This window comes from Hyperolius riggenbachi, chromosome 6 (genome assembly GCF_040937935.1).
Source record: "Hyperolius riggenbachi isolate aHypRig1 chromosome 6, aHypRig1.pri, whole genome shotgun sequence".
Lineage (NCBI taxonomy): Eukaryota > Metazoa > Chordata > Amphibia > Anura > Hyperoliidae > Hyperolius > Hyperolius riggenbachi.
In genome coordinates this window covers 232481237-232498453 of record NC_090651.1, presented here as the reverse complement: position 1 = coordinate 232498453, position 17217 = coordinate 232481237, and the positions used below count along the sequence as shown (strand labels likewise).

Here is a 17217-nt window from a genome sequence, read left to right as displayed (position 1 = left end):
GAATTAAAGATCTTAATCTCCAAACCAAGCCTAACATCATTTTAGGCAGGAAATTGCAGAATAAATGAAGTCTTTTGTACAAAGATGAAGATTCGCAGATATCTGCCTGCTGCTGAACAAACGTTTTTGGGAAAAAAGAAATTTGCAACTCAATTACTGCCTTTCATATTGATGTCCAGAATGTGTAAGATTATTAGCTTCATTTCCATATCAATATGTACGTAAATTCAAAACCTTAAATTATTGCAGGGATGATTTCATGTAATTAGATAAAAAGCTAGGATGTTACCTTAAATTAATTTAACATTTTTTTTTCCGGAGAGTACTGCACTGTTATTACAATGGAAATGCATGCTACTTACTGTATAAAGCTATCTATTCACACAGCAGTTTAAAGCGGACCCAAACCAAAATTTTTTTTAATTAAAAATATTTAGTTGCACCACTCTGACACATACAAAGATAAATAAACACTCCTTCAAACCTATGAGCATTTCAGTGTATGCTTTTCACCCTTCTCTTTTCATAACTAGGGTTATACTGGGGGCAGCCATTAGCAATTCCTCCATTGTGGGACACCACCTATTCAACCAGTTTGCCGGACTTTGTCCCGGCAATTTGAAAGGAAGGGAGGGGTTCCTCCAATAAATGTAAAATATTTGATATTTGTCATCATGCAGCTGAAAAAAGGCTGCTATTTATTATTATAATTTAGAAAGTACATTTTATTTCTGAAATCTTGTATTTTTAACCTGCTGAGCGGTCTGGACGAGCTCAGCTCGTCCAACACCGCCAGAGGCTGCCGCTCAGGCCCTGCTGGGCCGATTTCCACCAAATAAAAAGCAGCACACGCAGCCGGCACTTTGCCAGCCGCGTGTGCTGCCTGATCGCCGCTGCAGCGCGGCGATCCGCCGCGTGCAGCGGCGAAAGAGGGTCCCCCCAGCCGCCCGAGCCCAGCGTAGCCGGAACAAACAGTTCCGGCCAGCGCTAAGGGCTGGATCGGAGGCGGCTGACGTCAGGACGTCGGCTGACGTCCATGACGTCACTCCGCTCGTCGCCATGGCGACGAGGGAAGCGAAACACGGAGGGCCGCTCATTGCGGCCTTCCGTGTTATTCCTTGCCGCCGGAGGCGATCGGAAGATCGCCTCCGGAGCGCCCTCTAGTGGGCTTTCATGCAGCCAACTTTCAGTTGGCTGCATGAAATAGTTTTTTTTTAATTTAAAAAAAACCCTCCCGCAGCCACCCTGGCGATTTAATCAGAACGCCAGGGTGGTTAATGTGGGTCCACTTTAATCAACCAACTGATCCACTGAATCACAAAAGATCAATTATCATACATCACCATTAATATTTTCCTTCAACACCATTACATTTTGTAGATTACATATCAGTTGTTAGGTGGCAAAATTGACCTTTCTTGAACGATCAAGAGACTGACAGAATAGCTGGGTGGGTTTTGTTTGGCTACCCTAGCCGTATAAACTTTTAGAAAGGGGCTGAATAAATAATCAGTCCTTTTTCTTCCCACTGACAAATCATGATGGTGAAGTGGGAGGGAGAGGGGGTGGGGATGTGACATTGTCTAAATACAGAGGGGAGGACATACTCCTTATTCTACTTGCTTTGCTACATGGCTGGACTATCCAAATTGTATGACTAGGGAGAAGAAGAGATGTATGTGAGTGGTGATCAGCAGTCTATGGAGGAGGGTGACATGATGAGGACAAATAAGGAGGAACCAGAGGAGACGTATGTGAGAGGTGATCGGCAGTCTACGGAGGAAGGTGACATGAGGAGGACACATAAGGAGGAAGAAGAAGGGACATTTGTGAGGGGTGATCAGTAGCCTATGGAGGAGGGTGACATGATGAGGACACATAAGGCGGAAGAAGAAGGGACATATGTGAGGGGTGATCAGCAGTCTATGGAGGAGGGTGACATGATGAGGACAAATAAGGAGGAAGAAGAAGGGACATATGTGAGGGGTGATCAGCAGTCTATGGAGAAGAGTGACATGATGAGGACAAATAAGGAGGAAGAAGAAGGGACATATGTAAGGGGTGATCAGCAGTCTATGGAGGAGGGTGACATGATGAGGACAAATAAGGAGGAAGAAGAAGGGACATATGTGAGGGGTGATCAGCAGTCTATGGAGGAGGGTGACATGATGAGGACAAATAAGGAGGAAGAAGAAGGGACACATGTGAGGGGTGATCAGCAGTCTATGGAGGAGGGTGACATGAGGACAATTAACCTCCTTAGCAATAACCCTGTGCTGGACACGGGGTAAGCCGCGCAGGAGGATTTCTCAGGCCCCGCTGGGCCGATTTGCATATTTTTTTTTATGCACGCAGCTAGCACTTTGATAGCTGCGTGTTACCTTCAATTGCCACCGATTCGCCGCTACCTGCCATGTCAGAGGGTGCTCCCCCTGAGACCCCGTGCGCTGCCTGACCAATCAGTGCCAGGCAGCGCTGAGGGGCGGATCGGGACTCCCTCTGACGTCACGACAGTGGAAGCCCTCATGGAAATCCCGTTCAGAACGGTATTTCCTGACGGGCCTGATCGCCGGAGGCGATCAGAGAGGGTAGGGGGATGCCACTGCTCTGCGGCCATCATGTAGCTAGCGCTAGGCTAGTTACATGATTTAAAAAAAAAAAATGAAATAGTGCTGCGCTGCCTCCCTGGCGGATTTAATTGACCACCAGGGAGGTTAAAGAAGAAAAAGAAGATACGTATGTGAGGAGCGATCAGCACTCTATGGAGGAGAGTGACATGATGAGAACAAATTCGGAAGAAGAAGAAGAGACATATGTGAGGGTTGATCAGCAGTCTATAGAGGAGGGTGGCATGATGAGGCCAAATTCGGAGGAAGAAGAAGAGATGTATGAGAGGGGTGATCAACAGTCTATGGAGGAGGGTGGCATGATGAGGACAAGTAAAGAGGAGGACACTGTTACAGAGGGCAGAGCTGAATCACTTCCTCGCATTCACGTATACAAGACTTCTCGTGTGCCTCACCACACCTCTGGAATGCCTTTCCACAGCACATCCGTCATGCTCCAACCTTTGAAATCTTGACATGCTCCCTCAAAACTCACTTTTTCCAACAAGCATATGCTCTAACTTAGGCCATTCCCCTTCAACCTTGAAGTTTTACTTCTACGTGATAACCTAAACATGCACTGCCTGTATGCAAATTGCATACTTCCCCACCTCTAGTTTCCCCCCATTCCTTTAGAATGTAAGCTCGCAAGGGCAGGGCTCTCTCACCCTTTTGTGTCTTGGAATTTGTTATTCATTTCATAGCTTGCACTCTTTTATACATTTTATTCATCATGTTACATCTGTCATTGTAATCACCAGTTCTGTATTTTGTACCAGTGTCCATATTTGATGTAGATCATTGTCTGTATCATTATGTATCCCTTGTTTTTTTTCCTACTTTGTACAGCACCACAGATGTTGGCACTTTATAAATCAATAATAATAATAATAAATAATAATAACCAGCCACTTAAAAAAATTATATGTATTTCATCTGTTCGGCTTTGAATACTATAAGGAATATATAATACACAGTCCTGTTACAAAGAGAATCTGCGGCATAGACCAAATTTTCTTATAGTATTGCAAAGAGTTAGCGGTGACCGTTCTCAGCCACTGAAACACCTGAGGAAAAATAAACACATGCAGTTAATACGTTATGGGGATTTGCATTAATTTAGTAAGAATCACAGTAATCGTTGAATAAAGAAATGTAATTAATCAGTCATTGAAAATAAATGATAGCAGTCTTGGACTTACTTTCCTGCAGCATAAACTTCAGCCGTGTCAAACAAGTTAATTCCATTGTCATAAGCCAGCGTCATTAGCTGTTCTGCCATCTATATAAAAACAAAACAGCAATATATTATCAACCCACAGTCAAATGATGGCACTATCAGTGTAACAAAAACTGAGATTTCAGATATAAATGAAGTTTAAGCGCGTACACACGCCGGATACCTGCAAACGACGGGTTATCAGACCTGCCCACAGTTTGCCAGTGTGTAGGCAGACTGATGAGGCTGGTTTTGACAAATCCGCTCAGCGGATTTGTCAAAACCAGCCTTATCAGCTTGCCGACAGACTATACACACAGGCATACTGTCGGCAGAACGGCCGCCCCGCGGGCGAGTCCGACGACCTGTCGTTTGCAGGAATCCGGCGTGTGTACGCACCTTTAGATGGATGAGCAACCTGCTGATTCCTTACAGCTACACGAAGAAGGGCACGACGGAGAGAGCAGCGCACAGAGGCAGCAACAGGGGTAAGTTAACAATCGCTGCCGCTGTGCACATGCATAAAGATTCACATTGGCAGATATGAACAACAAAGAACAAGGTTCCAAATTTCAATATGTCAAATGCAAATACACTAATGTAGAGACACAGAGTAACAGAGTACTCCTATCAAACTCACAATTTTAAAACTCTCCAGGCAATGACCTGAATACACCATCGGATAGTGCAGTAAGAGGAGTGCCATATTTTAACTTTTAAGCTGAATATTCATCTCGCGAACCAGGAAGATGGATCCCAGCGACGTCCCACAACGACAAGCGCTCCCCGATCCATCTTCCCGGCGTCAGTTACACGTGATAGCACACGATGGGCGCGAACGAGAGTTTAAGTGATCACAGTACTTTGCAAGACAGTCATTGGGGATCTTAATCTGATCTGCCATGATGGTCGTTATCGGCCCACGTCACAAAGCAGCGTTTGCTTGATCTCACGCCATTTCCTAGCAAAAATATCATTTTACATTTTTGGTAACATGATGACCTGAAACAGCTCATCTGAAAGACCTAAAAGTACTGCAGGCGAGGGTTGTTGCATATGTATGTATGTATGTATGTATGTATGTATGTATGTATGTATGCATATATATATATATATATATATATATATATATATATATATATATATATATATATATATATATATATATATATATATATATATATATATATATATATATATATATATATACACACACACACATTTTGCAAAAGTCACACAGTTGTACACATGGCCATGAAAATGGATGGGCACCCACAACCAGAAAAGCACAACAGGGCATTCTGCAGTTGCTATATATGTTACGGCCAGAACACGTCCACTTCTCGTTCTGGCCGGCCACTTCGGGTTTTGGCCGGCCAATGTGCGAAGTGCCCGCTGCGCTGCGGCCAATGTGAGAAATGGAGTGATTCCTGTAACATTAATGTATCTTCTGGCCGTCTCGCTGCGGCCAAATTTATCACAACTTAGTTAATTTAACGAAATGAAGCCGGCGGCAAAGTAACAGGTGAAGCCGCCGGCTTTTGCTCTGCCTCTCTCTCCTCCCCCCGCCTCTCTCTCTCTCTCCTATGGGGAGCCGGTGGGGACACGCTTGTCTCCGAGAGTCGTTCGTCGGGGCAGGGAATCCTGCCGTTCCTGCAGAGCGGGTGCTGGCAGAAGCAATGTCTGCAGCCTCCCCACTCTGCTTCCCTGCCACGACAAACGACTCTCCGGCTGCCCATAGGAGAGAGAGAGAGAGAGAGAGAGAGAGAGAGAGGTGGGGGGGAGGAGAGAGAGGCAAAGCAAAAGCCGGCGGCTTCATCTGCTACATTGCCGCCGGCTTCATTTCATTAAATTAACTTGTGATAAATTTGGCCGCAGCGAGATGGCCAGAAGATACATTAATGTTACAGACATCATTCCATTTCTCACATTGGCCGCAGCGCAGCGGCCACTTCGCACATTGGCCGGCCAGAACCCGAAGTGGCCGGCCAGAACGAAAAGTGGCCAAACTTCGGGCTCTGGCCGTAACATATATAACAAGTAGGAAACACTATCTTTTTTACATAACAACCCAACTCTTCCCAAAAGAACATTGCTTCCCTCCCACCCAGTCTCAGTAAATAAATATTAACTGTTTGTTTGTTCTCAGTAAATATTAACTGTTTGTTGGCCTATAACTCCTTAAGAACTCTAATTTACTGCCACTGCTTTGAGTTTTGCCCAGGGTTCCCTGGTGTATCCTCAATACAGTATTAAGTCTTCTATTTGAAGTTTTCCATGAGGGTGTTTGGTTGCACTACATTGGCATGTATTTGGATATTAAAGGACAACTGTAGCAGGTACGTGAAGGCTGCAATATTTATTTTCTTCTAAATACCAGCTTCCTGACAGCCCTACTGAATCATTTGGCTGCAGCAGTGTCTGAATAACACCAGAAACAAGCATGCAGCCAATCTTGTCAGATGTGACAATAATGTCAGAAACACCTGATCTGTTTCATGCTTGTTCAGGGTCTATTGCTAAAAGTATTAGAGGCAGAAAATCAACAGGATAGCCAGGCTGGTATTGCTTAAATGGAAATAAATATGGCAGCCGCCTCTCGCTACTGTTGTCTTCTAAATATGGTCATCCCAGCTTCTTCCGAATTGCTCTCCACATGAAAAAATAGTATCCCTGAAAAATTGCATTCAATTCTCAGTAGCAGTTATTTGTTAAATGCACACTACCCAAGGGATATTTTCCACTAGCAGCGGAATCAGATTGCAAACCATTTAGGTACTTTTAAAGTAGATCTTTAAGGTTTTCTTTTTTTAGGTTCCACTTACCTGGGTCTTCTACAACCCCTGCAGACGTCCTGTGCCCGCTCTGGTTCCCCCGCCGCGGCGCAATATAAGAAAACCTCATATTGAGCCTGCGCAGGACGAACACAAGGAATCCAATGCAGGAGATTTGGGAACAGTCGGCGCCACCATAGACCGTAATAGGAGTTACGGCTTTTGCGGCGGACAGATTGTAACTTCGGCACTGTCGAAGAATTACATCACTCCCCACCATCCACGTCGACCTGGAGGGGGAATAATAATTAACGATTTTTCTCGTACACTGCACAGGATGCTCCCGGCAACATGAGCGGGAGCGAGGATGTGTGCGGCCGAGTAGGCGCAGTTACAGTCGACTTGTAAGTCGACAGAAGTGAATGTGAGCCATAGCGGGGAACCAGAGGATCATTGATTACCGGGCACAGGACGTCTGCAAGAGCCGGTAGAAGCCCCAGGTAAGTGACACTTTAAAAAAACAAAACACCTCAAAGATCTACTTTGAAATAATTGAAACCACACAGAGATGTTTCATTAGTGTGCTGTGTTTGCAACATGATTTTCCAAGATTACAATAGTTATGCTTGCTGTATTTTCTGTGCGACTGGTCTATACAAAGTTTTGGACCAAAGGAAAATCACATAGCAATTGCGCCATTATGTGATTTTTCTCCACAATTTGACGCTTTAAAATCTTTTCCTGGCAGTATTTTTGTTTTCTCCTGTCTTAAATCCCAATTGCAAACACATCTCAATCGCACAGTACACCTGATGGATCGCGGCACAATTGCATCAGTGGAAAATGGAGTAACAAGTTTCTAAGAGGAAAACAGCCCTGAGTTCTTAAAGTTGCACTAGGGATGCTGCTGTTCATACTGTAAAGTAGGGTGCATATAGAGTTATATCAGAAGCAGAAACCTGCTGGTGCAAGGGCTCTTGACCAGGTTCTTTAAAAGTAATTGACATCAGCTAAGGAAGGAGCTTCTACGGATAAAGATGAGCTCTGCCATGAATTGTGTACAAAGCACTAGGAAACCATTTGTTCCTTAAAGGGAACCAAGCGTTACTTTCTTTTCCTGGTTTCAAATAGCTGTAGGAGCTGTCAAGTCCCCTCCCTCCCCTTCTAGCTGCCCATACTTTATCCATAGGGAAGTTGTAAAGATAGCATCTGTGACTTCTGTAAACCCTTTGAAGCATAGTGACCAAAATCTCCACTCGCCCCAGTCCTTATCTGCCTAAAATTTCTGCGGCCACCAGGCCAGGGAAAAAGTAGGGTATTAAAGTAAAATGTATTTTTTTTTTTACTGCTGAAGCACATGGTTAGCAAGCATGCTTAATGTGCTATTGAGATGCCCTGGGTGCTAAAATGATGCTTGGTTCACTTTAGGCTGGGCTTTGTATACAGTACAATTGATTCCAGGTCGTAGCACGAGTACATTTGGAGAAGTCCAAAAGGAGAGGTTAAACCAGGCATGGGCAAACTCAGCCCTCCAGCTGTTATGGAACTACAAGTCCCACAATGCATTTGCCTTTATGAGTCATGACTGTGACTGTCAGACTCCTGCAATGCATTGTGGGACTTGTAGTTCCTTAACAGCTGGAAGGCCAAGTTTGCCCATGCCTGGGTTAAACACTTGTGCAAAGTACTACCGGTTATTGCTGTTTATCATTAATGAGCACATGTGGCAAAGAGTAAAGGGTGTTAGTGAAATGGATCACACACACACATACACAGGCTCTGGGACATGTCATCTAGTGGCAGATTCTCTGTACTAAAGTCTTGATATGCCAGCGCTGTAGACCCAGGTATTGTGCTCAGCACGTCGTCGGGGCTGATTTTGTAAGATTACAGTAGAATTTAATTCTGAAACAACTGGATTACATAACTAGGACAAAATGTATTCTCAATAACAGACAGCGAGATCACTCATCCGGAGCAACAGAAAATTACTACGAGTCGGTTTCATCTTACATAGCGGATCGGTTTACTGGGAGAAAGCATTCAAATTATCCCGCAGGGCCTTTATCACATTACTCCTGTGCGTGTATAAATGTGTGGCATGAACATTAAAGGCACACGTCTGTAAATTTGAAATTTAAGTATTGGAGTGCACAGACAGCTGATGATGTAAGGCCCACTGGTTCTTAGAGCAGCTGGTCAAGAACCCCTGCAGCAGTCAGCAGAAAGTTCCATAGCTCTTAATAGTCAGCTCTGTCTGTGACCATCCCCTGTGCAGTTTGGATAGCATGATGACACTGAGCCAAACAGCAGCATCAGCCCTGCCTGTAAAGCCTGTAGTTAACACCTTTAGTTTGGCTGCTCCAGGTCATGCTATGGTAAGGCTTTATGCAAGTAACGCGTGTGGCAATAATAGTGTAATGGGTGGTGTTCCCCTGGGGTTAGAACACGTAAAATTGCCATGAGCTTCTTGGGCATTGCAAAATTACTGGCCTTCCATACATCAGGTCCATTGTCGGATAAATATTGAAATGTAAATTATGGGTTAAAACAGATTTGGAGAAATAAAATATAAACAGATAAGGGAATGTTTTCACTAAAATGTGTTAGAAGGTTATGTAAGCCCAAGGAAAAAAAAAAAGCAGTTTAATTTACCTGGGGCTTCTTGCAGCCCCCTGTAGTCATCCTGTGCTTGCCCCATCTTTCTGCGTCCCTCCAGCAAAACTGTCCAGTTGTGGCCAGTTGAAGGCTACTACGCACCCGTATTCTGTGCATGCGCAGTAGCGACTCTCCCGTACTGCGCTTGTGCACAATGTTGCTGGGAACGGGTGCACGATCAGGGTGTTCATGGCAGCTTTGTGGGAGTTGCAGCTGCTTGCTGGAGGAATACGGAAGGACAGCGAGAGCATGATCAGAATGTGCGTGGCCAGCCAGCTTTGCGGGGATCGCCACTGCTTGCTGGAGGGACACGGAAGGACAGTGTGGGCAGAGGATGACTCCAAGGGGCTGCAAGGTGCCTAAGGTAAGTTAAACTGCTTTTTTGTAGCATAAGATTTCCTTTAAGCAGAATAAAATTAATAAAGTCTTACCCACACAATAAGTAGAGCATAATGGAATACATTTACATGCAATGCATTACTCTTCTCATCATGCGTAAGACTTTATGCATGTTATTTTGCTTAGTGCAGTTTAGTGCATACACCCCATGGAGAGATCATTTGTGAGTTAAGACAGATAAAGAGTGGCATGAGCTCTGCTGTTCAGATTGTGAATGCCAAGTAAAACTTGTGGGCTGCGGCAACATCTTACCCTTGGTGCTGCTTATATCCCATGCGCTTCATGTCGCGTTCCATCACATTCACAACAATACTTCCTCCTTTCAGGTTTGAAGGAGGAAACATTGGAAATACAATGCAACATGTAGTGAAGCACATTGGCTATAGGTGGCACCAAGGTAAATTAACTGCTCCCCTGCAACAGCAAATTTCACTCTGAATTTGGAATCTGAACGGCAGAGCTCATGCCTAATAAAGAGTGATAAATCATAAGGGGCTTGATGCACTAACAGCTGGTAATATTGCTGTGTGCTATGCCAGCAGAGTATCACACATTGCACAATCAGCAACTTGTGGTACACCAGTAACAGGAGCATTGCTACAGTATTGCGCGTTACCTATGTGCCAGAGGTTGCGCTCATTGTGCAAAAGGTGGTACCCTGCTGGTGTAAGTACCGGTAAAATTGTTGTTCGCTGTCTGCACACGACAATATTACCGGCTTTTAGTGCATCAAGCCCAAGTAGAGATAAATCATGAGATAAACAGATACAGGGAGATAATAGGTAAAATGAGTTTTGGGACTCAACCCCACAAAATCTTTGCTGGGGACAGATGGCAGTCAAAAGCCAAGAGAGTTCCAATCCGTATTTGAAATTATTTGGCACTACTGCAAAATAAATAACTTGAAAACATCTCTAAGTGAAATAGAAGTTCATACAACGGTTTCCATCAGGATGTTCCTTTGAAAAATGGAAAGCATAAGATAATTGGTCTTCCGACAAGATAATGTCTGAATATTATTATTTAAGCAGGATCTTATTAAAGCCATTGCTCAGCACAGATCCGTGCTGTGCCACACACTGCAGAGTGCCAGTGGTTTCTATTACCAGACAAATAGGCTGCTAGGTGCTCAACAGCATGGCTTAATAACTTCGAGCCGGCCGGTTTCAAGGGATTCCTGCCAGCTGTCTCCAGTGCCGAGCAAGCAAATCCTTTCTTTGTGGGCCTCGCTTGAAACAAAACGATCAGCACAAAGCTACATGAATATTTAAAGCACTATAGATTCTGCCAAGTGTTCTGCCGTATGCAACTCTGTAAAACAATCCACCTGGCCCAGCTACGCAAGTTTCTATGCTTCACCTTGAAGATACCCTGTTATATCCATTTGGGAAGGATACAACTATCTCACACACTAAAGCCTGAGGTTTCACCAGGAATGATCCACAGATTAGGATCACAAAGCTTAGATCTCCAGATATCCATATAGTCATACAAATAATTAAACATAATACTGGATATATTTCCTGTTACTATTAAAAGGATATCAAAGTGCAGGAAGGATCTGGTACTGAAAGAGTAGCTCCAATTCCACTAAACTAGAAATCCAGGACACAGATTTACGTCTACCATCTGACAGCTTAGTAAGCACAATATCCCAATTTACATTTCTGTGTCAAACAAGGCTTCAGCAGCAACAAAGTCAATTTACAAATGTGGACAGAGGACCTGCGGTAGCCCAACTGCAAGTGTTGGTGGCAGGTGTGTGGGCAGGACAGACTGTGTACTCGCATTCACGGACTACATCTCCCAGGATGCATTGCAGCACCTGCGTGAAACCGCTAAGAATTAAAGAAGGCGGCAGAAGGGGACGGTCAGGTGGAGAAGAGCCCTCCCGCCTGCCAATCCAGGGGCGGACTGGCCAGGAGGGAAGGGGGGCAATCTCCCCCCAGGCCGCCTTTCATTCAGTGATTTAGGGCCAGTCTGGTGTATTCAGGTTTGTTGTTGTAAGGTAATGTGAAACACTAGGCTAGCTGATAAAAGTGCAATTAGAGGGCAGGCAAGTTGGTAAATTTACACAGCATTAAGCAGAGCTTGCCTGGAGGGTCCGTGGGCAAACATCTGTCTTGTCTCTCCCCATTGTTATAATGACTGCATGTGTGGATAAGGCGTTAAACAAGTTGAACAGTTTTTGACAGTCCCTAGACTCCAGGAGGGTTGCTTTCTGACTTGTGTGAGAGACTGACAGGGACAGGAGTCAAATTACAGGCAAGTAGGTTTTGTGTGATGAGGGACTGCAATTCTGATAAGCTCTCTGCTCCTTCTCAGGCTATTCTCAGTATCTCTCCACTCCTCCTCTCTCCACTCCTCCTCTCTCTGGGCTAGTGCACGCCAAAATCACAATAGCAATCGCTAGCAATTTGTGAGGTTGATTTTGTGAAGCGATTTTCAGAGCGATTTTTGAATGAATCGCTCCAAAATATGCTTCATGCAGTGTGTTTGCGATTTTGAAAAAATCACAATGCTGCTGTGAGAACACCGTCATACGGTAACATTAGCCAATCGCTTTTCAAATCACTGTCGTTTTGAAAAATGCTCAGAAGCACGCTTGGTGTGCACTAGCCCTCCCTCATTCACCTTTATTTCCCTCTTCCCCTAGTGCTGGGTGTCTGTATCTTCTTGTCATACAGGAAAGCTAAGTAAAAGTGCAATCCTGGTGAGGCAAATCATTATTATTATTTAGTATTTATATAGTGCCACCATCTTCCGCAGTGCTGTACAGAGTATATTGTCTTGTCACTCAACCATCTTCTTCTTTCTCTTTCAGCATTTCTCTTCTCACAGTTTTCCCCCTTCTCTGCATAAGGGCTCAGACCCACTACACTGTAAGTGCGTTTCTGAGCGATTTTACCATGATTTTAATGCAAGTCAATGGGAGCCCTTTTTAAAAAGCTCTCAGAAAGTTCTGGTGGCTAAAAAGTGCTCAGAAAAGCACCTATAGTGTGTCTGAGCCCTTAGTATTTGTATGCTGTGGGTGAGTTGGGCACCGGGCGATCCGAATGATAACTTTTATGCTACCAATAAACCCCCCAGCAGTGATAAATACTATTCCCCCTCCGAGTCGTTGCAACTCGGAGGGAGGTGTAGTTTGGGGTACGGCGATCACCTGAACCCCGAATTTCCTTAGGCGCCCCGTGGTGGTGAGCGCCATGCACCAAAACCACCTCCTTTGTCTTCTCTCTCCTCTCTCCAATCTTGTTATTAGAAACCATAATCTAAAGCTGGCCATACATGCAACAATTATTATGGGCAGATTCTTTCACTATGATTGAATCATAATGGCTTTTCCACCTGTCAGTACTGAGTATGGATGTGGCCTATAGAGTTTCATACTATAGTAAAGTGGGTCGTGGGCAGGCAGTGATGCACTGCCACTGACCACCAATAAAAATATATTATATTATATAATAAAAAGCAGGTAAGCAAGGCATAGATGTTGGGGGGGGGGGGGGGGGAGTTAAAACTGTTATGGAAGGAGGGATACCGAAACTTTGGAAATTAGCATTAAAGAGGCCGGATCATGGTGCCAGCAGGAATATCAGTAAGGATGTGTCTGGTAAAGATGGAGGGGATAACCGAGGTGGAAGAGGGTTATATTTGAGGGATTAGTAGAGATAGTGGCGAAGGGAAGAACATAAGTGTGAAAGTGTGAGGAATGAGCTTTGGGGAATTAAGGTGGCCATACATCTGTTGACTTGACAGCCGATCGACCATCCATTTTGATATTGAATCGGATAAAAACTTTGGGTGGAAATTGGTTGAATGTATCAATCTGAGATGTTGGGAAGCCTCGGGCCAATGTGGTTGTCAGGTGCGATAATCACGGCATGCGATAACCACGAATGATAGACACGGCGTAAACCCCGGCCGTTTTCCCTCAAAATGTATTATGTGACAACCCCCCCCCCCCCCCCCCCCCGGTGCCTGTACTTTACCTGTCACGTTGTCCCTAGAGTGTTCTTTCTGTATTTCCACATTGGCGCTCCACGTGACTACTGGCATAGACGACGTGGGGTGCATGTGTGACGTCATTTGGGCTGGGTCTGCCATGATAATGGGCCTCTAGTCTGTGTTTACCCCCAGTCCAAAAAGTCCCAGTCCTCCCCTGTGCCAATCAGCAGTAGATTCAGTGCAAGTCCATGCCGATTAGTCAAACTGCCTGCAGCCCAGCCCAGCTGCACAGAGCAAGCAGATTACTAGTGATAGTGCAACTTTAGGTAAGATCTGCTTGTGAAGTCATTGGATTGAAGTGACTTTTATTTCATGGCTGGGTGCTATAAGTGTAAACATGCATTGAATAAAAAGTAAACCTGTCATTAAGGGGAGAAAAATGAATTATACTTACCTGGGCTTCTTCCAGCCTCCTGTAGTCCCTGAGCTCCCTTGGTTGTACGTTTTGCTGACTATTGTGCGCACTCCACGACCACGCTCCTGTAACCGGGAGCATTCTCCAACAGCGCAGTTCAGGCTTGTAACTGTGCAGACGCAGAACATTTCTGGCTACAGGAGCACAGCCAAGGAGTAATCCACCAACTGGCTCAGTCAGAGACTTTACCAGGGCTGACTGCTAGAGAATGGGTAGGACTGGACAGAAATCAAGGAGCTGACGGACTACAGGGGGTGGACTGGAAAAAGGCCCAGGTAAGTTAAAAACCTTTTACCCTCACTTGTCTCAGGTACACTAACTTCTGGAGTACAGGTAATAGCTGGTGTTCCGAAAAAAACATTTAAAGATCTGGAAAGCCGTAGCTCACTCTACCACTGGAAGAATACATGCATACTTTTTTACACCTTGTGGGGCTGTGGAAGTAATGTTGGAACATTCCAGTGACTTATACAACTCCCATTAAAAAACCTTAGTTAGCTACCTTACCCTTACAGCAGTGTTTCACCTCTAGGTCCCCACCACAAAACTTACAAGGCCATGTACCACTTCCTGACATGCACAGTATGCATCAGGTAGTGTGAGAGACGGCGCTGTCAGCGGCTGGCCCTGTTACTTTTGTGGTGGAGACCTAGAAGTTCTATGCTGCTGTAAGGGCAGCGTAGCTAACAAAGGAGCCGCTACCACTAGTGTAACCTTGGGACCTGTTGGAGTGATCCAAAGTTGATGCACAGAGGACTTACATATTCTCCAGGAGAATTTACTTAAATGCTTTTAATAATTATATTTATCTTATAGGTTTTTATTTTTCATTACTCTTATCTTTTTTATTAGTGTGTGTGCCTAACAAAATGTGACTGGGATGAGAGGGGGGTTAGCCCCAGTGCAAGTTTTACATGCCCCCCCCCCCCCCCCCCCAATCACTCTTTACATAGCAATTGATATGGCGCACCAAAACCTGACAAGGACAACCACAGTGTCAGAGGTGCAAGAAGGGGATGGGGAACAGTTTGTTAATAATTACAAGTATTTATAGCATCTATTAAAGTGATTATTACCAGCACAGGACCAATAGAGAGCCAATACTGTGTTTGAGGGAGGGCCCCAAGGGCCCCAACGTGGTCGCAGCCTCTGCAACCCCTATTTCTATGCCACTGCCAAACTTCTACTTTCTCTCCCTCTGAAAGGGCCCTCTCCTGTGCAGACTTGGTAGCTGCCTCTCATCCCCCTCTCATAGTGGGAGAATGGTCGGCTACACATGTAATGGGGAGGGGGGGGGGGGGGGGTTTGTACTGGATCATTTGTAATGGGGTGAAGGGGGAGGGGAGTTATGCTGGCTACACTACAGTTGACTTACACTGGGCCCTCTCCTGAACTGTTTTTCAAGACCGGTTAGAAGTAAACTGGTATATAGCATGGGCCTATGCTTTCTTGTGATTGCTGCATTAACATTAAGGGCCTCCTAATTGCTGCAATTAAAGGACCACTGCATTTAAAGGACCGTCCTCCTCATGGGGATTCTCAGGGTTTTATGCAAGTTTGGCTATTTAATTGGTGCAGGTGATACCATTTACTTTGAAAGTAACAAGTTTTGTTCAGAGCAAAAAAAAAAAATAAAATAAAAAAAGACGTAATATATGGAGCATACATTCTATATCCTGTAATTGATGATTGCTGGGGAAGTTTTTTTCCTGTCACGTGCCCCAGTGGGCCCCACCAGAAAGCCATTGTGCCCGCTTTCCCCCCCCCAAAAAAAGAAACTCCGTAGCCACCCTGGCGTTCTATTTCCCCAGGATTTCCGTGCAAAAAGTGGTTCAATTAATTTCCAATAATTTTCAACCAATTTTTTTTTTGCAATCATTTTTTTTTTATATTGAATTCAATACAGGTTATTTTTTGCTGTGAGATTTTGATGATGCTGTGTGACACTGGTGCCATTAACGCCGATCGACGGGGGACATGTGATCGCCAAGGGAGAAGCAAAATCCGCCAAGGGACATGAAAGAAGGCACTGGGGAAGCCATCAGTGGTACGCGACGAGGGATCAGCATTCCAATGGTGAGTATAAGACTCAGATGTATTAGCCAGATGTGCAGCCAGGTGTAGTTAGCCAGATGTGCAGCCAGGTGTAGTTAGCCAGATGTGCAGCCAGGTGTAGTTAGCCAGATGTGCAGCCAGGTGTAGTTAGCCAGATGTGCAGCCAGGAATAGTTAGCCAGATGTTTTGCCAGGTATATAGGGAGCAAGATGTTTGCCAGGTGTATAGGAGACAGATGTGCAGCCAGGTCTAGGGAGTCATATGTATAGGGAGCCAGGTTTGCGGGTGCCTCTGCCCGCCCCCCCCATTGCTGTGGCCGGGTGTCCCTTCTGTGGGGGGGGCTCCCCTTCTGTGCTGGCTGGTAATGGCCGGCGGGGATCCCCTCTGTGGGAGGGGGGGGAAATCCCCATACTGTGCATGCGGGTGGCCCTTCTGTGTGTGCGGGGGGGGGGGGGCTAGCCGTGGTCGGTCGGGTGGGAGGAAGGTGGGTGGGAGGAAGGAGGAAGGTGGGTGTCCCCATGCTGTGGTGGGAGGAAGGTGGGTGTCCCCATCTATGCGGGCTGTGGGTGGCCTCTCCCTCCTCTTTCCCCATCCCTCTCTCTCTGTCCCCCGTGTCCCCCCCCCCCATCCCGTGTCTCCCCCCCTGTCAGAAGCCCTGATCTACTCACCTGAGGGCTTTCTCCTGCGGCGGAAGCGGCGCGCCTCCTCCTCCATCGCGAAGTCTCGTGTTCTCTGTAATTACAGTACGCGGCTTGGTGACGTCACCAAGCCGCGTACTGTAATTACACAGACCGGGACTTCGGCGATGGAGGAGGAGGGTGTCTATCGCGGCCGGCGCAGAAGAAAGCCCTCAGGTGAGTAAAGCAGGGCTTCTGACGGGGGAGACACGGGATGGGGGGGGGGGGGGACACGGGGGAAAGAGAGGGAGGGATGGGGGAAGAGTAGGAAGAGGCCACCCACAGCCCGCATAGAAGGGGACACCCCCCCCCCCCCCCTGCACAGAAGGGGGTGTCCCGACCGGCCAAGACCAGCCCCATAGAAGGGGATACCCGCCCCCCCGCATACACAAAAGGGTCACCGCAT

At 45.9% G+C, this 17217-nt stretch overlaps 1 protein-coding gene across 6 annotated transcripts in view; it reads right to left on the bottom strand.

The window, feature by feature from the left end:
- KCNAB2 (potassium voltage-gated channel subfamily A regulatory beta subunit 2) overlaps nt 1-17217 on the bottom strand; it is a 420882-nt gene that overhangs the window by 64063 nt on the left and 339602 nt on the right. For all 6 annotated transcript variants that reach the window (XM_068240498.1, XM_068240500.1, XM_068240499.1 and 3 more), the window contains one exon: nt 3809-3888. In XM_068240498.1, coding sequence (XP_068096599.1) covers nt 3809-3888 — 80 coding nt within the window. The remainder of the gene's footprint in view (nt 1-3808; nt 3889-17217) is intronic.